This window comes from Dermacentor silvarum, chromosome 1 (genome assembly GCF_013339745.2).
Source record: "Dermacentor silvarum isolate Dsil-2018 chromosome 1, BIME_Dsil_1.4, whole genome shotgun sequence".
In the NCBI taxonomy this organism is placed as follows: Eukaryota; Metazoa; Arthropoda; class Arachnida; order Ixodida; family Ixodidae; genus Dermacentor; species Dermacentor silvarum.
Genome location: NC_051154.1, coordinates 328,257,915 through 328,285,594, shown reverse-complemented (window position 1 = coordinate 328,285,594; position 27,680 = coordinate 328,257,915). Strand labels below are relative to the sequence as shown.

Genomic DNA, 27,680 nt, shown 5'->3' with positions numbered 1-27,680 from the left:
GAGTGATTTGTGTCTGAATATTGATTCTCGGTCCAGTAGGCAATGCTAATGACTGGCAACAAAAAAAAAACTCTTCTAATTATTTACAACTTTTACGCATTAGGGATGGAAACATCGCCTCTTGCATGCAGGAGCCATAAATGCAGGGCATTTCAGCAAACACTTTCAAACAAATTTTAAGGTTGCCTGTGACAGATAGCACAATTCTAGTTCATGAGTTGGTCTACTCGAAGAGGCAGACATTACTTGCAGAAAAAATTTAAGTGCATAATCGATTAACATAAATTCACCAATTAGGTTTTAAACATTAACTTATGGCCCATGTTGCAATTTACAAATCTTAGCGGTGGAGTTCGCAAGGCGGATGCACTAGGAACTAATTCTCAGGATAGCACCAGTTTTGAGATACTAATTTCCGAACATTGAGGAGAAATGCATTGGCGTTCCAGTTAGTTTTGTGCTTCCTGCCGTGGTTGCTTTGTGGCTATGGTGTTGGACTGCTAAGCATGAGGTCACGGGATCAAATCACGGCCCCGACGGTTGCATTTTGATTTGGGGCGAAATTCTAGAACACCCGTATACTTAGACTTAGGTGCACGATAAAGAGCCCCAGGTGGTCTAAATTATTCCATAGTCCTCCACTACAGCGTGCCTCATAATCAGATCATGGTTTTGGGACGTAAAACCGCAAGATTTTTATATCTATTCATACTTTTGTGCTTCGATGCATAAAACGACGTTTTGTTAAGGAAGTGACTGGCACTGGCAATGACGCAAAGTTTGGGAATTTAATATCTCGAAACTGGTGTCATCCCAAGAATGTGTTCCAAGTGGATTCGCCTTGCGAACTCCATGGCTACAGTTTGTAAATTGCAATATGGGCCATCATGTAAGTGATGATGATGATGTGTGGTGTTTTATGGCGCAAGGGCCAGTTATGGCCAAAGAGCGCCATGCCAGTGTATGTGAGTGCAGTGGACCGATGAATTCTGAGAAGTAGATGAAGCGTGGCTGTAAAAGGGCCTAAAAATAATCGCTGTAAAGTGCGTAAAATATACATGTACTAAAATCATGGCAATGACATGAGGTGTACTATAAAATGAAGAATGCATTGAGAGAGAATGACACGATATTTAAAACATTTAAGATGCAGTAATTGGCAAGAAGCACTACTGCCTAAACAGAGTCCTTGAACCACAAGAGCCTGGAGGCATGTGCTATAAAAAACTACTATCACAGCGGCATCCGCTGGAGAGAGGATGCGCTACGACCTTAATGGGCTAATAACATGCAGGACCACATCATTCCAAGAAATCGACGACTTCTTTGGCGTTAAAAAGCGGTTCTTCACCAAGAAACATGATGGGATGTAGAGGCACATGATACCGGTACGCTTGAGGAAAATATTTCTTTCTCTCTCTTTCAGCTTCCCGACACTCCCCAAGGACATGGAGGACGGTCAGCCTCTCACCACGTCTACCACAGGTTGGTGGTTCATCACCAGGAAGCAAAAAATTGTGGGTACCATATGTATGTCCTATTCTTAGACGACAGAACAGGACATCAGTTCGTTGTGTTTTTGTTACGGGGGGCCAGAAACCTAACTGTGGTTTTATCAAGTAAAGCTTATTATTTCTTTCCGCATCCCACAAGCGTTGCCAGTGGCTTCGTAGTTTCTTTTGTAGGAAAGGCTTCAAATCTGTTGCAGGAACAACAGCTGTAGGGAGATGTAATGCCTGAGACGTAACTGATGTGGCCATTTGGTCTACTCGAACATTACCCTCAATGCCTCTATGGCCCGGCACCCAGCATATAATCACATGCTGGTTACATATATACGCTTTACACAGAATAGAATAGAGCTCATTAAGTACAGAATTTTTGTGTTTACAGAGTGATTGCAATCCTTTCACAACACTTTGCGAGTCTGTAAATATGATAGTTTTATTAAGTTTTGATTTCATTATATACTTTACAGCCGATAATATTGCATAGGCCTCAGCCGTAAAGATACTTGTCTCCGGGTGCAGTACAGCGGATTCTGAAAACGATGGACCGATGGCTGCATAAGATACCCCGGCATGTGACTTGGAAGCGTCTGTATAAAACTCCGTACACGAGTATTTACATTGGAGTTCTAAGAAATGCATTCTAATGTGTACCTCTGGCGCGTGTTAAGTGACCTCTACGAACGATGTGTCACACACTATGAGCTGCCACTGCCACGGCGGCAACAGTTTCGCTGGAGTAATAGGACATTGTTCAAGCAGTGGAACACCCATTTCCTCACTGAGGTTCCTCACCTGCAAAGAGAACGGCTTTGTCGCTGCAGGTCGATTACGGAAGAGTGTGGCAGCGGTCACGTCATTTATAGTTGAATAAGAAGGATGTTGAATGTTTGCTTGTACTTTCAGAAAATATGTAAAACTGCTGTATGACTGCTGCAGATGAAGTGACCACTGATTCGACTCTAAGTAGAGGCTCTGGATTGGACTCGTCTTGAAAGCACCAGTCGCGAGACGGATACCCAGGTGATGAACGGGGTCTAGTATTTTTAACGCACTTGGCGTTGCAGAATTATAAATTATAGACCCGTAATCAAGGCGTGAGAGGACAAGACTCTTATACAAGTTAAGCAAACACTTTCGATCACTACCCCAAGTCGTACGTGACAGAAGCTTTAAAAGGTTCATTGTCTTCAGGCATTTTGCCCTCAGATACTTAATATGAGGAATAAATGTAAGTTTGTAATCTAAAATAATGCCTAGAAACTTATGGTCACTGCTCACAGAGAGCGCATCTCCTTTGATTCGTATACTGGGGACAGGCGTTATGCCTCACTTGTTTGTAAAGAGTACGCAAGTGCTCTTCTGGGCGTTTACTTTAAAGCCGTTATCATCTGCCCATTTGGACAATCTGTTTATTCCCAGCTGCACTTGTCGTTCGCAGATGGCAATATTGCATGATTTGAAGGCTATTTGCACATCGTCGACATAAATGGAATAAAACATTGTTCGTGGAATGACTGTATGCAGGCAGTTCATTTTTACAATAAATAGTGTGCAGCTAAGCACGCCCCCTTGCGGTACACCGGTCTCTTGGTTGAAGGCCGTGTTTTTAGGGTTTCAGTGTGCAGGTGCTTAATCATTTCGTACATGATACGAGCGCCACCTGGTGCGGAGTTATTGCAACAGTTTAGAGATGCCTTAAGTTCAGCGAGAGAAAATGGTCGATTGTATGTATCATTTGGCGCACATTTACATTCGAGGGGCTGTCGCTCTGCGCGTTCTTTGAACTTCAAGAAGTGTTCTGTGTAGTGTGATGCACTGGAGATGTGTTCAAAATGTTCACCCAGGAATTCAGCCTGATCTTCCAGGCTATCACCTTCTGTGTTTACCAAGGGGAGTGATTTTGTGTGACGTCCTTTTAATGTGTTTACTCTGTTCCACACTTTTCTATCATCTGTATAGGAATTTATACTGCAAAGATACTGCTCCCAACTATCTGTCTTAGCACGTCAACGTGTTCTTCTGCCTTGGGATTTTGTCTGTTTGAAATTTATGAGGTTTTCGGCAGTTGGAGAGTCGCGAAGCAATCTCCAAGCCTTGTTTTGTTGTTTCCACGCCTTTCTACAATCGTCGTTCTACCATGGGATGCGATGCTTTTTGGCTAGCCCGTTAGTTTGTTGGATGAATTTTGTGGCAGCCTCTATTATGAAACCTGTAAAGTAGGCCACAGCATCGTCTATGTTAAAACCAGCAATGTCACCCTGAGCTAAATATGTTATTTCTCTGAAGAGAACCCAGTTTGCTGATTAAATTTTCCATCGGGGAACATGTGGAGAGCATTCAGCCTGTTTTGTTACATTTATGACTATTGGGAAGTGGTCACTTCCGTAGGGGTTCTTAATAATGTTCCAATCAAGGTAAGGTGTTAGTGTACTGGATACTATGCTCAAGTCTATTGAGGACTAGGTTTTGTGTGCAATACTATAATACATCGGCTCCTTCTTATTTAGCAGACATGCATCCGAGGAAAAAAGAAAATTTTCTATTAAACGCCCTCTTCCCTCACAACAGCTGTCTCCCCACAAAGTGTTATGCGCGTTTAAATCTCCCACAACTATGTATGGCTCCGGAAGTGCATCAATGTAGTTTTGAAATTCGGTTTTCTGAAGTTTACAATTCGGAGGGATGTATATAGAGCTAATAGTAATTAGTTTGTTAAACAACACCGCGTGAACAGCAACTACCTCTAGGGACGTACGGAGTTTTAGTTCTCGGCAGGCAACAACTCTGTCCACTGCGATAGCCACACCACCGGATGACATGGCCGTGTCATCACGGTCTTTACGATAAATAGCATATTTTCGGAGGAAGTTTGTGTGTGTTTCAGGTGCGTTTCTTGAACACACAGCACCTTTGGATTATACTTATGTAGGAGTTCTCCAATATCGTCGAGGTTATGGAGAAGTCCTCTCACATTCCACTGTAAAATTTGTGTGTCCATTTTGAATGTGTTTTTATGCTGTGCGGTCAAGAATACAAAGTTAGCTCACGGGCCCTTTCCAGGTGCCGTGACACGAGATTTTTTTTTGGAGCGGTCGATGGAATCGCGTCGCTCCTTAGGCGCTGGCTGCGCCCTCACGCTTGGTGTTGTGTCCATGTCCTCTTGCGAGGCGCTGGACACGCGCTCTTGCGAGCAGTTAGTTTGACGTGAAGGCCTCGTCTCGAGGGACGAGGCCCTGGAGGCCACCAGCCCGAAGGTCGATGGCCCGTTGTTCTGAGATGGCAGAGCAGCACCGGCTGCACCCACCGAGGGGGCGGATGGCATCACCGCCGGCTCACTGCGCATGTGCCAGACAGCCGCTGGGGGCCGTTGTGGGGCTGCCCCCTGATGCGCCACTTCGGCAAATGTGTTTTTTGGCAGGTACACTACCCGCCTGCGTGCCTCTTTGAACGATATGTTTTCCTTTACTTCGATTGTCAGGATTTCTTTTTCTTTTCCCTAAGATGGGCATGATCGCGAGTATGCAGGGTGCTCCCCATCGCAGTTCACGCAGTGTGGAGTATTCTCACAATTTTCTGATGGGTGTTCTTGGGCACTACATTTAGCGCAAGTCTTGCGGCCTCAGCAGTTCTGTGAAATGTGCCCAAATCTTTGGCAATTAAAGCGTCGGAGAGGATTGGGGATGTACGGTCTGACCTGGATCTTTAGGTACCCAGTCTCAATGGTCTCGGGCAGCGTGCTTGTTCCGAAAGTTAGAATTAGGTGCTTTGTTTCGACCTCTTTTCCATCGCGCCTCATCTTAATTCTCTTGACATTGATCACATTTTGATCACTCCAGCCCTCTAGTAGTTCAGCTTCAGAAAATTCCTTAAGATCAGCATCGGAAACGACTCCACGAGTTGTGTTCATAGTGCGGTGCGGTGTGACTGTCACTGGGAGATCCCCGAATGACAATAGATGTGACAGTTTTTCATGTTGTTTCTTTTCGCGGAGTTCCAGAAGGAGATCACCGCTTGCCAGCCTGGAAACTTTATAACCTGGACCAAAAACTTCAGTCAGTGTTTTTGCAACCAGAAAAGGTGAGGTCATTTTCGCTGCCTTTTCTTTTTTCTCAGAATGAATCACATGAAATCGAGGAAAATTCTCAGTATTTCGGCCAAAAAACTTGAAAGCTTCTTCGGTGCGCCCTCGTTTCAGACGGTGATCAGGGAGTTGGGAGAATGAACTTTCCATAAGAATAGGTGAATGTTTCGGCGGCAGTGCCAGCCACCCACCATAGAGCCCAACGAGGGGACGCTGCAGGACCTGGAAACGCCAGCTGTACGCCGCCACTATAACCAGATATGGAATATCCAAGGTTGGCTATCCACACAAGGTTAACCTTAGCTGCCTGGGAAATTGGAAGTAAAATGAAGTGAGAAGAGGACAGGATAGATTGAAAGTGAGAAAGACAAAGATTGAAGAGGAGGACAGGAAAAGGCAACTACCGATTTCCCCCGGGTGGGTCAGTCCGGGGGCGCCGTCTATGTGAAGCAGAGGCCAAAGAGGTGTGTTGCCTCCGCCGGGGGGCCTTAAAGGTCCATACACCCGGCATTAGCTCAACCTCCAGGATCCCCCTTTCCCCAGACATGGCTAAGCCACGCACAGCTACGCGTGGGAGGGTCCAACCCCCGTGTGCTTGGGTCCGTGGTGTCACAACCCACCAAACGCCTGCCTACGCAGACGCCCCTGCTGGGGGGCCATCATGTAAGTAGTTAAAAACCTGATTATGAATGTTTGCTTATTAGTTGATTATGCATTTCAATTTCTTGCACAAGCAATGTCCGCCTCTTCAAGTAGACGAGCTCATGAACTAGAATTGTGCTATCTGCCACAGGCAACCTTTAAAAATTTTTGAAAGTATTCGTTGAAACACCTTGTATATAGAATTCACTCAGTAACTGAAATGATGCCAAGCCCGATTCACTCGATATCAGAATAAATAGAAGTCTAGAAGTCATGCACAGCAGCGCTTATACTCGAAATTTTCAAAAGTACAGTAAAACCTCGGTGATATGAACTTTGAGGGGTCGCGTGAAATTATTCGTATCACCCGAAATTCGTATCATCAAAACATACACAATATCAAGAAAAATGAATTTATTTTTACCAGAAAAGATTTCTAATAATGGAATCCCATTGATACCTTCCTCGCTGCTGCTTTTTCCCGGCTGCTACGTCGCCTTTTCACGGTCCCGACCTAAATCCAATTGACTTCTTTGTATGGTCGAATCTCGATAATTCGAACTCAAAGGGTTCCAAAAATTTGTTCGTATTAAAAGGACTTATTTTTGAAATATTCGTGCACCATAGCACAACGTACGAACGGTGCGATTCGTGAAATATCGCGGCGCGCAAGCACATATCGAGCGAGGGCCACGAAACTGCCCACGCTCGCTTCGCGATAACAGCAGAAAACGAAACTTCAGGGAGCGGGCGGTGCAGGCACGGCGAGAGAGCGAGATTGTGGTTGTGAAGAGGCAACACGGCGACGGGCGCACGCGGGGACCGTCGCAGGTGAGGGAGGAGGGCGGCAGGGAAGCAGATTTGGCCTCGGCAACTCTGTAGCTTCAGTGGCTCCCCTTGCCCTTCCTCTCAACACCCTCATAACCCCCTCACCTTCGACTGTCTCTGTGCGCGTCCGCCGCTCCCGCCGGCCTGGCGCCGCTTAGCCCGCTCCCTGAAGTTTCGGTTTCTGCCGTTAAAGCGAGCGTTGGCCGAACTGGGCCTCCGCCGTTGCTTCCCTCTGCGCTGCAGCCGCAGCGTTGGCTGAGACGTCGGCACGTACACGCGTGTTCCAGCGCCATGCAGAAACAGCGACCTTGGCATGACGCCGCGGTTCATTTTTTCTCCGCACGGCATTGGGGGGTCACGCCTAAGCATTTGCTCTCTGGCGGTGTCGGAGCAATGCCAGTCGGAGGCGCCGCCACCTGATTTGGCGCGCTGCTGAGAGCATTGTCGGTGCATGGTATGTTCGAATTTACCATCGCAAATGCTTTCGCATTCGAATAACCGGGCGTTCCCCATGATACTTTGCCAATCTATAATGTACCGGCATGTTACGTTGCGTTTGAATGTGGCAGTCACATAAATTTATTGGTGCAGCCAGCTTGTACATTGCAACAGGTGACCGATGCCTTGCAACAAGTGACCGATGCATTGCAACAAGCGACCGGCACGTTGCAGTTCCGACGCAAACGTGCGGGTGCCGTTATTGCCGTATCCTGAAAGCAATCTGCGACGTGCGCATAGTGCGCGCCCGTGCGGAACTTATTGTCAAAATGATCCGAGATGTTGACAAAGTGCGCCTAGTGCCAGTAGCTTCGTATACGCTGTGCCTTCGACGTTTAGTTCACGTTGAAGCGAGAGACAGCGCAAAGGTCAATTCGCTCGCTGCTGCGTTTACGTTGGTTCACCTGTCAGGCGAAACTGCGGCTTTTTTTTTCTCTTTTCTTTTCGCAGTCCCTTCAAAAACGTATCAACGGGACGTTTTCTTCTTGTCCAAATCGTTAACAATCGCCTTCTGAAAGGCGTGTAAGTGCGCGCACGTGATCTTGGGAATGTTTTCACATGCCACTGAACGCCTGAGCAAGTCGAGTGCAGGGAGCGTTTTGGCCGTCGGGGCTGCGCTGTGGTCGTCATTGCAGCATCGGCTAGGCTGTGATGTGGTCCGGTCTGCTCGACGTAGGGACCAATGAGAGATTGCGCAGCCGCGTGACGTAGTTGGTTGCTTGACGACTATGGATCCTGCCCAGATCCCGCTGTGCCGGCTTGTCTGTGCCAGTGGCCCCACGGGCTCGGCCACCGCAGCTGTTGCTCACGTGTTCGTATGATCCGTAGCGGCGTGGCAACACGTTCAGAACAGCCGATTTTTTTCATATTGTGAGCACTGTATTTCGGCCGCGAAATGTTATGAATTTGTATCACACCAAAATTCGTACCAGCCGGGTTTGTATCACCGGGGTTTTACTGTACTAAAAAAAAGAGTGCAGTTTGGCCAGGCAGGTGGAGCAGTATTAGTGATAGCGAAGTAGAAGACAATTACACAAAGGAAGATTCTTACTGTGTAAATCCGTGTAAGGATCGAACCCATGCAAGGACCGGGCTGCACCCACCAATTGACAGCCAACATTAAAAAAACAAAAGACATCCAACAGAGAAGCAATCGCTTTCCGTGGGCTGATTCTGATCGGGCTCAACAGCGAATTGTCGCGCGCAGCGCACTTTCATACGTCGCTACTGGATGTCGAGAAGAGGCGATCGTGGAGGTTTACGGCGGATTTCATACTCGTAGTTTGACACTGACCGGTCCCATGAAAGGCCCATCAAAATTGCAACAGAAAAGTGCGGCCCTTACACGAGTCCATACGTTATAGTGGCCATATATATTGTAGTAAATATTCACCTAAAATTAAAATCGCAAGCATAGTGTAATGCATGGATTACTATGTAAATCTGTAAATACATCACTGGACGACCTCGAGCGCTCGCTTTCACAACGCAAGCATTATGAAGAACGTCGGCAGAGGAAGCGCACGATTCACCCCAACTCCGAAAATTAGGTTCATCATCATTATCTGCCTATTTTTACGTCCACTACAGATGGCCTCTGTCAGTGATCTGCAATGACCTCTGTCTCTTAACTCTGCGACACTAGGGGCGCGGAAAGATAGCCCGGCAAGGAAGACAGCACGCATGAAGTTAGCAGTCACCCCCTACTCACCCTTTATCATTGCACCCACCAATGATTATGAACAATTAGATATGGTACCCCAGCCGCATAAGCATCAGCCGCGCACAGTGATTCACAGCTACGGCAGTGCTAAAGGGGAAGACGCGTGCTCTCCTTCCCATTCGCGTTTGATTACGTGACCTACAACTAACCTGAATATTACGCGCGTGGAAAGATAAAGCTCATCAAGTCGCCATCTTTTTCGGCTCACTGTAACGTGCTTTTTCCCGCACTCAGAGTGTATGGGTTGCTCATTTATACGGCTTTTGGATTTAATACGGAACATCAAGGTGACGACAACAGCGAAAATTTGCCTGGAGTGTCGATATACAGTGCCGCTTATTACGTAAGTCGCCGGATTCGTGAATATATGCACTATACCGTATTTATTCGAATCTAGGCCGATAGTTTTTTTCAAATAATCACACACGAAACTCTAGGGTCGGCTTAGATTCGAGGATTTTAAAAAACGCGCCAGTTTTTAACTGAAACTGATAAATATGGTGCATAGTTAGCGCCATCTAGAAAAGTCAGTATCGCAGCCGCTACTAGCCGCGCCAGTAGCCAGCTGAAGTACACGAGCGACGTCGCCATTTTGACCTGCGTCGTATCGGTAGTATCGGTATGGTGCAGCATCGGCGCACGGTGTGGCGTTATCGTAATGGCACCAAATGGGCGATGCCACTATAGTGCCGCTTTCTAAACGAATACTGTATTTACTCGAATCTAACGCGCACTTTCAACACGACCCTAAATCTGCGTCGGCATTTCAAAATGGCCGCCTCGCAAACGCGTCGTGCCTAGCTACCGTAGCATGCGGAAGCTTCCTCCGTGTGCAGCAGTACACGTGCTTAGGCAATAGTCTACCGTCTGTCTTCACGTTCCCAGCGTCTGCTCTATCTATCAGCATGAAGTACCGAGTTCATCATGATGCCGCATTTAACAGGAAAGTGATCGTCTGTGCGGAGACGGACGGAAATCAGGCCGCATCACGGGCGTTCGGAGAATCCGAAACTTGCGAGCGGGACTGGCGCAAACAGAAGGAGAGGATTTTCGCCAGCAAAGCAATGCGGAACGGTTTCAGTGGACCGAAGCAGGACGTAATCTGCGACGATCCACTCCGGCGATACGATCAGGCTTGGCCCTATCTTGAAAGCAATCTGCGACTGGTAAAGTCCGCCGCGCGCCGTGTTTTCGCCGCGTTGAAGCGAGAGGCATGCTAGCACGAAGGCGCGCTTCGTCTCCAGCGTTTTGACAGTTCGTTTCCGCGGTCAACGAGCGAGGTGTGTTCATGTTTGCTTGAGCGCGCGTGACACCGTGCTTGTTAATAGCGGTCTACTAATTTGCTACCGCATTCGATGCATCGCCTTTCGGGCGAAACTGCGACTTTTTTTATTCATCGCAACATCAGTGCATCGGGAGGAAATCTATTTTTCCAAGTTTTTCCTTGCGGAAAACGGGTGCGCGTTGCAATCGAGGAAGCGTGAGAATCGAGTAAATGCGGTAGTTGTGCTAGCCGTAGAGGCATCGTCAAACGTTCAAACCGGGCGGAACTTCGGCATCGGTCTGTCGTTGGAGGGGGCCACGGGAGATGGTTTTTGCGTGCGCCGCAACGTGCGCTCCTTCCAAAAATGCAGCATCTCTAATGCGCTGGATGGTACTGAATATAGCGCACTGTTTGAAGATGTCAGCAGTAAGGAAGATAGCGACGAGGCTAGCAGCGATGGTGACATAGAATGAGCTCGGCATGTTCAAATTTAATAAATGGTGTTTCATTTTGCGAATGCTGTCCTCGCTTTTTCGTTCGGCCTACATTCGAGGTAAGTTTTTTTTTCGGACTTCGAACTTTTGGGGGGTCGGCTTAGAATCGGAGTCGGCCTAGATTCGAGTAAATACGGTAAGTGGTACTGCACTACTATAACCAAAACAACTATTTTAAAGCCCTGCATGTATGCAAAACATGTAGACCAAGATGCCGAGCGTATCCGAGAATCGAAGCGTGCGACTGGGGTTTTGCATCCGTTTGAAATTACGAACGTTAAAAGGATAATGTCAAAGTACCTATGATCTTCGCATGAAGCAGACAAAGTAATAATTAAAAAAAAAATGTCTGTTTCGCCCGAAAGGCGAAGCATCAATTGCGATAGCAAATTAGTAGAGAGCTATAGGAGTAGGGATAGTAGTTTTATCGGCTGCATAAACTTGACACATTCGCCAACTGAATTAACAAGCGTGGTGTCAACGCGCACAAGCAAACAAGAATAGACTCGATGACCGCAGACAACCAATGTCACAACGCGGGCGTGTGGAAACGCGGCCGTCGCAGCTATCGAGCGAAACTTGTTCGTGCGGTCTATCGCTTCAACGGAAACTGAGCGGCGTAAGCATAGCGCATACAAAGGTCAGAGCCGTGTGAAGATCGCTAGAGATACGGTGTGTGCGACAACACCGACAGCCGGCTCAGGCATGAACCCATTTGTTTGCAGAGGAGAAGCTGGCCCCTCCCTCTCACCCGTGCTGCCTTCCCGCTTTGCTTCTTTCGCGTAGGATATTGCGTCGCCAGTTCCCCTCGCGCCCGGTTGCAAGATACGCATTTGGTGCCACAGCACAGAGTCGCCCACCCCTCCCTCCGATACCCCCATGGCCTTTCGCGCGATGGAAGTTGCATTTGCTCTCCGTTGTGCATTCGCTCTCCGTGAAGGCGCGCGGCGACGATTTTATCGCCCTTGGACTCATGCTCCACGTCTCTTGCTCCTCCTCCGCATCGCCCTCGTTGATCTCCTCTCCCATTGGTGGGTGCACCTCGTTGAGAAGCATGCTCGCTACTGCCCTTGTCAGCGAGATTTTCTGAAGCCGCATTATAACCAGTATTTCGTCTCAGGTGGCTGCACTGTAAGCGGTATGCGTATACATGGAGTGCTAAGAAAAAATTAATGGGAGTCTGAAAAGACCGTACTATATCCGGTCCTGCACTATCAGCGGTTACGTTATAAGTGGTCTATACTGTAATTGCTTTTTGAAATAGAAAATTGTTAGCAAAGGGTAAATATATATATATACATGGGTAGGTTTCGGAAAGCTGGTCGGGCCTAAGGCGTTCAATATAACAATGCCTGATGACTTGCTAAAACTTTCCAACAGCGCGCTTGCTCTGCTTTTTATTGTTGATTAGAAGCAGGTAGCTGGCCTCCTTTAACATGAGCAATAATACACTTATATATGCCAATTTGACTTGGTATATGCTTAAAACACATCAACTTCCTGCTACGTAGTACTGCAGAAAATGAGACAAAGCATTAAGCAAAGGTTGACAGTTGAAGCATGTGTCTCAAGCAAGAGAACTATTTGCCCACTGAATAGTCTTAGAGGAGGGAATACACAATCCAATACAATCAAATGTCAGTTTGTTTCAGTTAAGCACCACACCTCTACGAGCAAACTACAAGGATCTGTTCGTGGGCCCCCACCTTTAGAGCGCACCGCTTAGGCGCCCATTCCTGCGGTGAGCGTTGGCGCAACTGAGCGAAGGAGCGCTGTGAAGGATGAAAGAGTGAACGTGGAGCGCGCGCTAGTCGGGGATGAAAGATGAAAGAAGGAAAGCAGTGGAACCATGAGGCAGAAAATAGATGAGGAGGATATGGCAAAATCGTGAGAAGAAAAGTGTAGTGTGGCGCAATGGCTACGAATGTCACCAGAGCAGCGTGCCTAGTCTGGGAAGTCTGTCTACGGCAGCTGATGTGAACCGCACCCATGCGTCACCCACGCGCTAGCTTTCGCACTCTCCAGGGGATGTGTTTTGCAATGATCCACTTTGGCGATACTACCACTTTAGCCATCAAGCACACGCTGATTGGCTGGTTGAGCACTACATCATCCGATTTTGCTCAACCAGCCAATCAGCGTGCGCCTGATAGACAAGGCGCAGCCAAGGCAATAGTATCACCGCAGTGGATCATCGCAGAATACGTCCTCAGATTAGTGAGACAGTCGCACCAAACTTCGCTGTGTTTGCAACGTGCCACAGGAGACAGATTGTCCGCGCCAGCCAATATATTGTGAAATGAAAAGATATAGAGCTGTGCTCAAATTTCACATTAGGGAGTATTGTAATCGTCAGTTAATTTTTTATATACATTTATGACTTACTGCTGCATATGACCGGATATTTATTTGTTTGCACATGACTACGAACATATCGAACAGTTACAAATACCAGCCGCTGTAATCAAGACTCCTTTCAGAAGGATATTACCTGTATACAGCAACGGTGCAACTGTTCGCTAATAACCTTAATCCAAAGAAAGGCAGCTTAACATTATTTTGTCGTCAGTGTGACCCACTGTCTTACAGATACACAATCCCATTTCCATGTGTGCTTCGCCGCTTTACAAATACCTGGGTATCACTATCTCTAACGACCTCTGCTGGCGCATACACGTCACTGACGTCATTTGGACTGCCAATAAATTGCCTGGTTTTCCAAAATTCCATCTAAAACGCACTTCCAGAAACTTGTTAAACTACTAGCCTACCATTATTGGATTAAAACTGGAATGCGTGACCATCATACGGAACCCTCACCAATCATGTCTCATCAAAAGTGCGCCCCAAGTTCTAGGAAAATGTGTTCCAGTGCCCCTTCATGGACTAATGCAACTTCAAGGTTTAAGCAGTCAATCTCACTCTGTTCTTACCTGTACCAGTTCTTGCAGGAAAGTTATGAGACGAGCACGTGCAGTGTCAGTCTTCTGCCTTTGCCTCTGGAAGCCTGGCCCTTTTTCCATCTGTGATTGCAGAAGCGAAAAATTAGTGAAGGGCAAATTTTCCTGAACACATGTGAACAAGCAAAACACAAAACAGAACACTCACATACATAATTTAAAGCACCCTCAATATGATTGTCTATGGAATGAGCCTTAGATTACATCGTCCCACTAGATTCAGTGATCAACTTTGCAACTATTTTGCAACTACCAATTAACATATTTTCATTTTGTTTTTGATTGCTTAAGGGTGTTCTTTCCAGAAATCTTAGAGAGGTGGACATCTTGTGATCTATGGGGAAGGGGAGGGTGGGAGAGAGAGAGGGTGATATGCGAATAGGCATTTTTTTTCCTTTTGTTTTTTCGATATGACTATTGCCATTCTGAAAGATACATTAATCTAATTTGCAGTTTGCATGCATTACCAACAAACAAAAATGCCTGCGATGCCAGTCTAGACAAGGTTGGCGTGCGGAAGGGTTCACACGAAAAATGGGTCTTATCTTTCCTTGGCCCATTTGATACGACTATTCTGCTAATTTGAATGGTACATTCAACAATTTTGCATTTTGTGTGTATTATGAAACACACGCAAGCCAATGAAACAGCCTACTGAGATCGCCAAAAATCTACAGCTCCTGCTGTTAAAATGTGCGCGACACGTGCGTTAGCGATCCAAATCTGTGGCAGCCAGTAAAAGCACTTCCTGTGCGCTTCTGGCAGCAGTAATAAATTGCGCTGTAAATAAATTTAACTTTGACAAATCGACAATTCAGATTGTCAAATTTCCCCACAAAGGGGGGGGGGGGGTGGCCAAATCGTGTGGTGGGAAGTCCTGCCCATTGTCGGGAGAAGCCTGAGTAGCCTAACTTTCATATAGTACACTCATTATTACTTTGGATTGTCACTGACAATTAATTCTGTGCTTTTGTTTTTCAATGCTTCCTAGCAGGGATGGGCGAATAGTGATTTTGAGGTTCGAAGCGAATTTGAAGCGAATACGATTTGGTTGAAAATTTTGAATGGAATAGTTCGAATAGTATATATCACATACTACAGTAAACCTAATTAATTCGAATTTCACGGGAGAGAAAAAATCTTCGAATTAACCAAATGCAGAATTATCAGGGTATCCAAAAAACAATAAGCAAATGTTTACTACTTTAGGACGCTTTTATTAGTGGAATGGATGAGAAAATCTTTTTGCTATTTTGCACGAAAGCAATGCGAAAGCTGCAATTCTCGTCATCTCGTGACTGGTTGGCTCTTGCAGCGGCGATCGAGGCCTCGCGACTTCCTTCGCAGCATGGCTGCGGCGCGCGCCATCATTTGCGACACGCTTTGCACTACTGTGCGCACATTCCGATTATTTTTTCGCCAATAAGCTGATCGCCAACAGGTCGCACGTCCATCACAATGAAGCCGGTGCTCTTCGTCCTCGACAGCTTTCTGACATGTCAAACCGAAGCAGCTGTTAATCACAACCGCTGCAGAGGAAACTGCAGCCACTATCGACGAGATTAGGAATCGCGACTTTGCGGTGCCTAAGGCACGCAGCCGACCCACGCACCGAGTCAGAATGAAACTACCGCTCATTGGAAACACTGTTCGGACTTCTATGAGCACACGGGTGTTTCCGGAATCTTCCAATAGATGCTAGAACTCTTCTGAAGACCCCCCGTGGGGCTGCCGAGGTATGTGTAGCCTTAAACTAGCTTAAATTTCGTTAAATTTGAAGAAAATTAGAGCACGCTTCCACTTCAGATACACCTGCTAGGTGTTTTGCATCTGCTGTTTGATAATGACAACAGCATATGTAGGTGGAACGTGGTTGCAGTGGCAGCATGTGTATTTTGCACATTGTACACATCAGAGCATTTGGAGCACCACCAAATTTTTTTTGTGTGATCTTTGTTATTGGCTCAGTTGTTAAGGTGATAAAATAGTTTTGCTGTGAGAAAGCTCGAGAAAGCTCAATAAATAAATATCTTTGATTTTGAATGCTTTTTTTCATATACAGTAGAACCCCGCTGTTACGTTTTTCACGGGACCGTAAAAAAAAACGTAAGAGCCAGGAAACAGGAAAAATTGAGAAATGGTAGTGTTGAACTGGCACACAATATTATTTTAATTCTTACATGCGACAAAAAGTAGTTTCGCCCGAGAGCCGAAGTATCGATTGCGATGAGCTATACAAAGTAAGAATAGTAGTTTTATCGTCTGTATAAACTTGTAAACATTCGGTTATTAACTAATTAACAAACATGGTGTCAGCGCCCACAGGCAAACATGAACACATCACACTCGATGAGCGCGGACAGGTGCAGTTAAGCGCCGCTGCAGAAGCGAGCGAAGTGACCTTCGTGCTGTTGCCTATCGCTGCAACTCAAACTGAGCGCCGAGAACACGCAGCACACACAAAGCCACGAGCCGCCGATGCACCTACACTGCGCAGAATCTGCCCCCCCGCAGATCGCTTTCAAGATACGGCCCGCGGGACCGCGCGCCGCTGCGCAGTATGATGCCAGAGCACAACGCTGACCGCTATCCCCCCCCCCCCTCGCTCCCTCGCTGGTGCCTCGAGCGCAACGGAAGGAGGCGCGCTTCCTCCCTGCTTTTCTTTCGCGTGCGAGACGCGGTCGTCGGCTCCCTTCGCACGCTTTCACTCGCACATACAGCATACGGAGCGCGGCTCCGTATGCTGTATGTGCGAGTGAAAGCGTGCGAGGGGAGCCGACGACTGCGTCTCGCGCGCGAAAGAAAGCATACGGCGCGCGGCGACGGCGTTATCGCCCTTGGACTTTATAGGGAACATCTATGAGCCAAAACCAATTTTAGGGCCGCAACACATCATAGACACCATCTTTAGATAGCAAAAGCGGATATCAAAGGCCATACTTTTGCTGGCGGAAACCGAAAATACGTAATAAATGTTGCCCCCAGCACTTTGGGCGGCCAATGCCATCGTCAAGCAACCAAGCCAAGCGACATGAAAAGTCAAAATGGCCGCTCGGGCCGGCGCGGTGTGGCAGTTCGCAACGTATGATGCGGGAACGGTCCCACAGTTGCGACGTAACAGCGGGGTTACCAATGCATTGGGTTCTATTGGAGCTGTGCCGGGACCGGCCGAAAACGACGTAACAGCCGGGAAAACGCAGCAACCAGGAACGTAACAGCGGGGTTCTACTGTAATAAGAAAATCTTTATTTAACATAGGTGCCGTCTAGACTGGCCATGAGACCAACAGAACTGCCATTGCCAAGGTAATGTGTCTTCATATGTGTCGCAATAGTTTAAACATTTTTCTCATTTGAAACTAGCTATGACAGGCATTCCTAGGATATGAAAGCATATTTGAAAATAAAAAGACTTTCTGCATGTTCACTGCAGCAGCAATGAGGTCTTTTTTCTAACTGAGCAACATAGCATGAGTGAGGCTCGCACTCAAGCTCTCCGGTATTGAAGTGGAAGCAACTATCATACAATTGGATAGGTAGGTAGGTAGTTAACTTGATTGATACAATTGGGTAAGAGTAGTTTTTTCTACAGTTATAACAAAATAACTGTAAGCTTCTTAGCAAAATGTACTTATTATCGTTTACACTAGGCACTGTCGAGTGTAGCCGTGCATTTGAAGCACCTATTTACTATATTCTTTTCCCGTAAACTTGAAGTGTAGGGGAAAGTTTAAAGGGGGCTATCGTGCAGAAAGCTGTGGAATGGACGACTTTAGTGTGATGACGTAGAAAGATCGCTCCACTGTACATGCCAAGGTATGTTATATTTCAGTTTGGCAAGATGACTACAGAAGATTGGGTGAAGTGATAAGTTAAAATATTAGGAAGGTGTACGGTGTGGATTCATTTAGAGCAACAATGACACTAAAGATCCTTAGGATAAATATTTGTCTAGCAGCGATTTTAGAGGTATGAGATTTCTGGCTTTATATTTTTTGCTTTAAATGGAGGTTGTGGACCCTAGAAAAAACTCGTAAGCATCATAGTGTCCTAAATAATATACTGCATAGCTTTTGTATCAACCAGCCCCCCCAAAACAAAATCTGGTTCTAGAAAACCTGTATAGTGCATTATTAAGGGTGGTCTCTGGCTTGCCAGTGTATTCTTTTTTCAAAATCCAGAATCAAGTCAGTAGTATCCTTGTCAGTACTTAAATATACAGGATGTTTCAATTTAGCTGCACCAAATTTGGAAAAATTGCCTGTGGCAGATAGCACAATTCAAATCCTTGATCTAAATACTCCGATGAGGCGGCCATTACATACCTGCCAACCTGAAGACTACCAAATTCTTACACTCGCGACGGGGCGGGGGGGAGGGTAGACGGCAAAAAAAACAAAAACAAAAATTTGCTTTCAAGGTCTTTTTATTTGTGCTTTCACAACCACATGTTCAATTTCACTGTTTCGTTGCCCTTATACAGCGATGAAGAACAGTCCCTTGTGTAACTATTTTTGCAGCGATTTTGCTGTTGCCGACTTAGCTTGCTTTAGAAACTTCTCTGTGTAATTTTGTTCGAAGCAAGTTCCACTTTGGTGTCCTTTAACCATCAGGAGACTTTCAAGGGACGTGTCAGTGATAGATGAGCGAAACTCTGTTCGCGTCTTGTTCACTGTGCTGAATATTCGCTCGCACTCAGCATTACTGTGGGGAATCGACAGTACCTCCAGCATAACCACTGAAACTCTTTGGAACCTGGGCGTTCCATCAACACCTCGAATGCTTCCAACTTCGGCCCACTGCACGTTGCACCTAGGCTTGTCCAATATGTCTGAAGGAAGCTTGTGTGCTTGTAAGGTGGCAAATTCGACTTCGAGTGCGTCGATGGCTGCTGCTCTTGATTCATCGCTCTGCCGAGGCAGCATTGCAGGGAACAAATCAAGGAAATGGCGTATACTGCTGAATGAAGCAGTTTCTAACGCCTTCACTTGGGCAACTTCAGCCATTTTAAGGTTGACGTTTTCAAGTGGAAACTTGTGGCGAATATAGTCACATGCCGTTGCAAAGTAAAGACGTACGGCAGAAAAGAACTGCTCTCTCTCAAGAGCGCTCAGCTTTTCAACAACAGAGTAGGTTGTGCTGCCAATTAAGATGTCTCCATCTTCTTTTTGGTTTTCTGCAGCTCCATAGACAATTGAGAGCAATGATTGAGATCCCATGACAACACCTGGACGCACAAATCTTCTCAGAAGATCCTCGAGAAGTTGGTTCAAGTGACCCCTCAGTACATGAATCTCAGGAGCCTGTGCCTGAAGAAGGCAGTTTGTCTTCTCAAAAAGCGGCACTATACTTTGCAGGAAAAGACAACACGCCCTGCTGAGCTCTGATGATAAAAAATAAAACAGGCGTTCCTCACGGGACACATGGCTAGCTTCAGATTCCTCAGTCTGAAGTTTTAGCTTTTTTGCTTGAGGTGCATTACTTCCTTTTTTTCTCTTCAATGAGGGTCCATCTTCATCAATGTTTCTTTGTCCAAGACCCACAGCACTCCTGGGAGTTTGTGCGCAGCTCTTGGGTGTTAGTCTAGAAGTCCTTGGGATTTGGTAGGACTCAAAAACGAGCTCTGCTTGCCGCACTTTTTGGATTCACACAAAAAAAAGCTGAGAAGTAGCTTCCACTGGTCCAGTAGCCTGTTTAAGCACTTGCCCAAAGACAGCCAACGTGTAGGCGAATGCTTTAAGATCTTCCTGACGTCGGCATCGTGCATCTTTTGGAATTCTTTCAGTCGGTCTTTCCGTTTCGAGCTTTTCTCGAGATAAAAAAAAATGTCCACCAAAAGCTCATCAACTTTTACAGGAAGACATGAAGCTGCTTTCTGGGCGGCCAAGTTAATGAGATGGCACGGGCAACCAACTCCAATCAAACTTGGCTGAGCTTCTCTCAGCACTGTAGTTACGCTGTTTTTCTTGCCGATCATTACATTGGCATTGTCTGAGGATATGGCCAGAAGGTTTTCTATAGGCAGATTCCTAGACTTCATTTCGTCAAGAATCAAATGTCCGATCTTTTGACCAGTCGCCTCACCTTCGATGGTCCCGAGGCAAAAAAGGCGGCTTTCAATCAACTCTAGCGGCTTCCTTAACATAATACGTCGCAACAATGGGGTAAAGCTGCGAGTCCCTACTGTTGCTCCCGTCCACGGCGATCGAAAACGGCCGCTGTTTAAGCGCATCCAGCAAAGGAGCCACGGCATTCGCGGCCATTTCCCGAACGATCACCGTCGTCTTCGTTCGTCCACACGCGTAGCGCTTAGCTTCGTCGCACCTGGGGAACATTTTCCGGAGAAGTGGTGCAGCGTGGTCACTGACGCTCAGCGGGATGTTATGTTCAACTAAAAATGCAGTCAAAAGGCATTCAGGCCGAATCACACCAACGTCGCTGTCGTTTCTCACAAAACTTGTCAGGCTTGCCTGGTTGTCCGCAGCTCGCAGAGACGCCTGGTGCTTTTTCGAAGCGATGTGCACTTTGATGTCGGCTCTGCCACCATGCGAAATGTTCACATCACAACAACACACAGTGCAAAATCTGAACTTGTCCCCTTTCTTTGAAGGCACAAAACATGGGAATTCTGTCGTGTACGATTTCAAGAACACTTGAAAGTACTGCCGAGGCTTCGAGCACGCCATCGCCAGTCGTTACGAATCCGAAGAGTCGCACTGCGCAGAATGCAGCTACGATGCAGCAGCTAGTTGCACAATAGAAAACGAGGCTAACACAACTGGCACACCGGCAAAAAAAAAGAAGGCCTATCGAAGACGACACAGGGGTGACCGGAAGCGACGACGGGCTGCTGCATCCTATCCAGAAAATGCCTGTTGCATCGACCCAAAATCACCGTTGTCCCTGGTGGCGCCACTATCTTGAGAGTGATTTGAGGAAAGCAGCGCCCCCTTCCAACAAAAACGCTTTATTCGAAAAATTTCATGAAAAAAATTTTTCTGTACGAGTTGAGTCTATCTTGGTAAAATCGTAAGATGGTTCCAAATTCGTACATTTTACGGAAACTTCGGAAGAGTTGGCAGGTATGCCATTACTTCCATGATAAATCAAAATGTCTAATTGAATTATTAACCTAATTAGGCTAATTAACTTTTAAATTACTTTACGGAACATTTCTCACTCTATGAATTATAGCCGCTGAGTTCGCAAGGCATACGCACTTCGAACGAATTCGCAGGACTGAACCAGTCTCGAGATATTAATTTTAAAGTGCCCTACGAATTGCATGGGTGTTCCAGTTAACCTTGCTTCAATGCATAAAACAGCATTTTCCTCGAAAAGTTCACTGGAACGCCCATGCATTTTGTCTGACACTGAAAATTCATATCTCGAAACTGGTTCAGTCCTGAGAATTCGTTCCAAGTGGATACGCCTTGCGAACTCAGCGACTATAATTCGTAGCTTGAAAGATGTGCCGTAAAATAATTTAAAAGTTTGTAGCATAATTATGTTAATTATTCAATAAGGCATTTTGATTTCTCGTCGAATAGCCGCCTCATCGAGTAGTTTAGATAAAGGATTATAATTGTGCTATCTGCCACTGGCAATTCTTAAAAATTTGGTGCAGCTAAAATGAAACACCCTGTATATGAGTGGTATTTACACAATGTAACCAACACATTGTTTACAACACTGATCTTTTCTACAAATTGATTGCAAGTAAACCGCATTTATCAATGAGTATGTCATGGTGCAGAAAATTTAATGAGTGCAAATGTTAGCATAAAGTATCGACAATCTTTAACACATACGTAATATCTAAAAATGGGATATAATTTTTTTATCACCACGGTCTGTGTTCAAAGTTATTAGCTCTCAGCATTACATGTTAAACTCTTTGACCTTGCGTGACCATGCTTTCTGCAGAACTGTGCCACTGAACAGCCCGGATATGTGTGACATGGTCTCCTCGGCCTGTTGTACCTTTCCCTATCATCCGCGGCATCTAGCTTCCAGTGTGACCATGCTTTCTTCAGCGCTGTGCCACTGAACAGCCTGGACATGTGTGACATGGTCCCCTAGGCCTGCTGTACTTCCACCCATCACCCGTGGCATTTAGCTCCAGTGTGCCGAGTTGTCCAATACTGCCAAGTGCTTTATGATGTCACCAATGTGCCAAATGCTCTAGTACTGTTATGTGCTCCACCACTCTGCCATGCGCTCTCCACGTCTCCAGTATATAAAGTGTCTCATCGCGTCTCCATTTGCAAAGTGCACTACCAAGTCACCAATGTGCCAAGTGCTCCAATACTGTGTTATGTGCTGCGCCGCTGTGCCAAGTGCTCTCCGTTTCTGCAGTATAGCAAGTGCCCCATTACGTCTCCATTTTACCAAGTGCTCCAATAGTGTCAAATGCTTGACCACGTCTGGAATATGACATGTGCTCCACTGCTGTGCCAAGTGTGCACTTTGTAAATGATATACATGTCATAAGTTCAACCAATAGCTGTACTACATAACTTATACATACAGTTGGTCTTCACAGACTTCTATGTCAGTATGTACACATATTGTAGAGTTGTGTTACTGTTCCTGTAGAATAGATGTGGGTCAACATGTTTTTTTCTTCGTAGAAGGCTACAGTGCAGAACCAACAAAGACAGGAGAGGCACACAAAGAACACAGACACAGCGCTGACTTTCAACAAGAATCAGCTTTTTGAAAGTCAGTGCTGTGTCAGTGTTCTTAGTGTGCCTCTCCTGTCTTCATCAGTTCTGTGCCGTAGCCTTCTACGATGTTCAACCAACAAGCCGCACTGGTTACTCTGCTCAAATGTTTTTTCTACCACTCTCGGTACCTTTGTGCTGTTTCTTATATCAAGTGCCCAGCTTGCTATGCAAATGCCGAGACTTGTCACACCAGCGTGCTGCTGCCATTAATGTCATCATTGCCAATACAGCCTTCATAATTAAGAGCACAAATTTGGACAGCACATTACCTTTAAATTTTCATTTCATTCTAATACATAGAGAAGATTGTACTTGTTTGTATATTTCTACTCACATTCTGCAGATATGACAAGGACCATGCATTGCGCTCAATGTTTTACTCACAGAAGATGTGTGCATCACTCCAGGAAGTTTGTACGAGTAGTTTGTGTATTTGTAGTCACATTTTGTGGATTTTGCTTCGACCAACTTTCTAGTCATAATTCGCAGATTTTACTTGCACATCTATTGATTTTATTGTTTTACTTGCACTTGAATTGTCTGCATTTTGACAAGGTCACAAATCTATCTGAGAAAATATTGAGCTTTATGCTGCCAGATGCAAGAGTTGTGTGTTCAGAAGAACTGTTGTTAAAGTTCATGCTATTCATCGCTTCGACATTTCAGTTCTTGCTGTTGATCTTAGTATTTCCTTTTTTTTGTATGCAATATTGTCTTAGCTGCATTTTACATATGGTATAACCAGGATTCTTCAGAGAGCTTGAGCTATAATTTGCAAGGGCATGATTAAGGGATTTATTGCTCTGTTCTATTTAGTTCTACATTTTCTAAGCAATGATATCCTAAGATTATGTACGATATAGGTCTCATTTTTGCTGTTCAACATAGCTTTCGTTTTGTTAAACATATCCTCAATAAAAGCTTGAGGTACTCTTTGAGGACATACACGTGAGTTTATTTTAGTTCTATATTTTCCATAAAAGGTTACTTTATTACGTGTAATGTTTGTTCTAAAATAAAGTTTTGCTGTGGAACCAAAGTTTCAAGGCTAGTATCATTTTTCTATCAGGTGAAAAAGACACTACATGATTGCCGCGCATCCTGGGGAATGTATAAAATTACATCTTGGTCAGTATTTATAACGTATTTCATCTCAAAACTAATATCCAAACAATGTAACAAATGTCCAGCAATTACATCCATATAACATCTTTTCAGCGTGAAAGAGAGGACTTTTGACAGTACCACCTACTTTGATTTTACGTAAACTAGATCTATTTGAACCTCTATTAGAGGTATTGAATATCCAACTGAAATATCTAATGGACATCGGCCACCGCCTTAACATACAACTGCTTTTCTTCGCTACCCACCTAAATGTGACTTAAATCTGCCCTATTTTCAAGGACCCTACCAGGCAGAAGCCGCTGCTGCTACAGCTCAAGACTACTACTGCCAAAACATTGTCGCCACCGTGGCAGGTATGCACATGGTAGCTAGGTGCTCTTCGGAATCCAGGAAGAAGCACATGTTTGCTTTGAGTACAAAAGACGACGAACCAATTGACGGGGTATGGCGCATAAGCGAAGAGCACGGCAGGAGCAGTTTTATTCCATGTCGTCGCCTACGGTGCCGGGAAACGTGTGAGGTATGCAGCAAAATTTGGTTCGCGTGCACCAAGAAACTGCGACCTTGGCAACTTTTTTTATCAGATGCTCAGTTGTGGTGCAAGATTAAGTTTTCGCTGACAACGAGCGAATTCATGTTGGTAAAAGTTCCGAAGTTCGTTCGTAAATCTTCTTGGGCTAACTTCGACAAAGTTGTACAAGTACTAATTTTGCTCAGCACACTTGCCTTGAGTGGTTTCATTATTATGGCAAAAGGGGTGGGAGGGCTTTCCTTTCGGCAAAGCCACAAATAATTTTAGTGAGCCAATAAAGCACAATGTGCCACAAATGAGTGTTCTAGAAAAGCTGAAATGCTTTCGCTTTTTTATTGGGAGGACTTCGAAAGTCTCATGACGGATGACCTGCAGCCAATGACTTAACTGATAGCATAGCTTTGACATTTCTACCACACTTCAAACAGAGCACACGGAGCTGAGCCAATGGGGCTCTGTAAAAGAAAAGGCATAATGATAATATACGTTCAGTATATTAGAGGAAGGTCCTGAAAACACTTCAAAAGAAAATTTTCTGAGCAGGCTGCAGTGATGCATTGAATGCAGTCGATTTGAGTTACTTTTAAAACATTTCTCCACGTCCCGAAGCTACGCATTCCTTACAGGGACACTAAAGAGAAAAATGAATTCTTCTTTATCAGTCGATTACCCTTCCACAATACCCAAAACACCACTCTTACCACGAGAGGCCACTTGGTAAGTCAGAAAGAAACGAGAAACACAGAGGCGAGTGGCGACGCCACCTTGTGGTTCCAGCACCAGCTCACCGTGACGTCATGGATTTTGCCAGCGTCTCCTAGGTCTCAGGTAATTATTTAGTGGTAAAGATTGACAACATTGTGTTCTAAATGAGTCCAAGATTGAATGTGGCAAGTTTCGCAAATTTTTATTGAGCCAACGTGGCCCAAATATGAAAAATTACTTTAGAAGTCGTGACATCACACTGAAGTGCTGACGTTGGGTTTTCGCGCAAAATTTTAAAGAAATTAAATTTGAGCTTCATTTTCTCTTCTAATAATTGACCTATTGCAGTGTATTTAACAGCAGAGTTTATGAAGAATACTTTATTAGTCTAAGTTGATTTATTGTTTTGCTTTAGTGCCCCTTTAATATTTTTGTGCAGCACTCTGTCCTAGCCCAACCTCAAATGACTATAAACCATCGATTGACACTTGCTTCTCATGAATTTACTGTTTCTCGACAAAAACCTCGCTCTACGGTGTGCTATTTGTTGCTAGTTCTCTTGGAAATGTGCCATTTATGCCTAGTTGATGATAGAGCTATGTGCATCGCAAATTGAAAAAACATCTGCACTATTATGTAATTTCGTAATGATACCTTGTCAGCAATGTTACAGCTCTGAATGAAGCTCTACTGGTCTTACATGTTGTGCCCGAAACAAAAGCAAGTGTAACAAAAATAGTCATTTTTAAGTTAATTTGCTAAATATGTATCGACACATTAGCACAAGGTGAGCTATGCAGAAAATTTACTAGCTATAGCAGGTTTTTTGGAATAGGGAATTTACCAATTGTATGGAATAAAAAAGCAAGCTGCTTTTACTGGTATGCGAAATATGTTGCTCTGGTGCTCTTGACAATCTATTTATTAATCACAAATAAGTGTTGCGATAAAAATGCTTCTCTAGAATTGCATTGTGCACAACAAATGAACATGGTCTCTTTAGAAATTTTCTGTAATAAGAAATTGTAGGAAGCTGGGTTATGCATGCATAAGCGTAGTACAGAATGCACCCGTTTGTACTGAGTATACGAGAAACTTAGATTATACAAGGTATACGAGAAAGCAGTGAATAAACCACAATGTTCTTGCTATTCGTGTTTTGCCAAAACAAAATTGCTGGGTGCCATGGCGCGCTCGTGTGCGCATGTTCAACAAAGATAAGTTTTCACAGAAATGTGTTGCGCATGTGTTGAGAGTAAAAGAAAATTATAAGATGAAAGCTGTTGAAAACGTGATGTGCAAGGGCAATACAATCCAAAAAAGTAAGTGCAAGCGGCCTTGTTTACCGCTCGCGCCTGCCAAGACAGTCGCGCCCTCGTCGAGCGCATAGCAGACGATAAGCGGGATGGCGTTTCCCCCTCCCGCATTAACAGAAGCATTGCCATGGCAGTATGATTGATGGCTTTTTTATTTCTTGGCTTGGAAGTTTGGCCTACCAAGCACCAGGAGAAAAATTGGCGCTCGTGACGCAATTCCCGCTTACCTAGAGGGCATACCATCTGGCCTAGCCGTGACGAAAGCTTTGCAGGCATTGCTTCATACTGCCAATGTGACAACAACATTGACACAGTATGAAACAATATTTTTGGCCACGAAGTCTCCAAATCAACAAAATGATTTTATTTTTTCCACTGAAATGCATGTTTTTTCACCTGATTGGCTGTTAACTCGAAAAATTTTATAGCCCTTTCAGTGTAAGCAATATTCGTTGAGGACTGCACTTATTTGCATAGATGGTAGAGTTTCAATATAATGCAATTCCTAGATAATAATATAACTGTGAAGCCTGTAACACAAATGGGAGCGGCGACACGAGACAAGTTCAGCTCGAAGTCGACATCCCGGCGCCGCTTCACTGCACATGAGAAAGCTAGATCGCATCACGCACTTCACAGTCTGGATGCTACAAATAAATAGCAGAGAAATTTTGTGTGTGCATGTGTAGGTGCGTGCGATTGATGCGATGAGATGAGATGTGCTGTGGGTGCTTACCACGCACCTAGTTAAGGAGGTCGCATAATTTTGAGTTTCATAGACGCGTCGTACCAAGGCACAGGAGATGTTCACTCCCCAATGAGTGTTTGTGGACATCGAGCAAGATCTGTTCATGTTTGCCTGTGTGCCTGTGACGCCATGCTTGTTCATTTATTTTCGTAGGTGAATCTATACTGCAATTAATACAGCAGATAAAACTATAAACCTTACTTAGTGTAGTTGTATACTTTGATATCGCTATCAATGCTTCGCTTTATGGCTGAAACTGACTTTTTTACTCATACAATTATTATTAGAAACAATGCATAATGGCTACCGAAATTTCGGATGCTGTACCCGATCTTCCTAGATTTGTCAGACATGACATGTGAGCATGATGTCGTAAATTTACAATAAACATGGTGGCCGTGAAAAACAGATTGTCGATTGTAGGCTCACTTTGATACGATTTTTAAGCTAACGTTTTATTCAGTATCCAACTAGTTTTGATGCTGCATGACAATATGGAGACCAATCCGCTGATATGGTTCC

The 27,680-nt window shown here is 45.1% G+C and overlaps 1 protein-coding gene across 2 annotated transcripts in view; it reads right to left on the bottom strand.

Moving 5' to 3' along the window:
• The window catches only part of LOC119443052 (serine/threonine-protein kinase 31-like), a 205,961-nt gene that overhangs the window by 100,205 nt on the left and 78,076 nt on the right, over window positions 1-27,680 (bottom strand). For both annotated transcript variants that reach the window (XM_049660456.1, XM_049660457.1), the window contains exon 9: window positions 13,975-14,064. In XM_049660456.1, coding sequence (XP_049516413.1) covers window positions 13,975-14,064 — 90 coding nt within the window. The remainder of the gene's footprint in view (window positions 1-13,974; window positions 14,065-27,680) is intronic.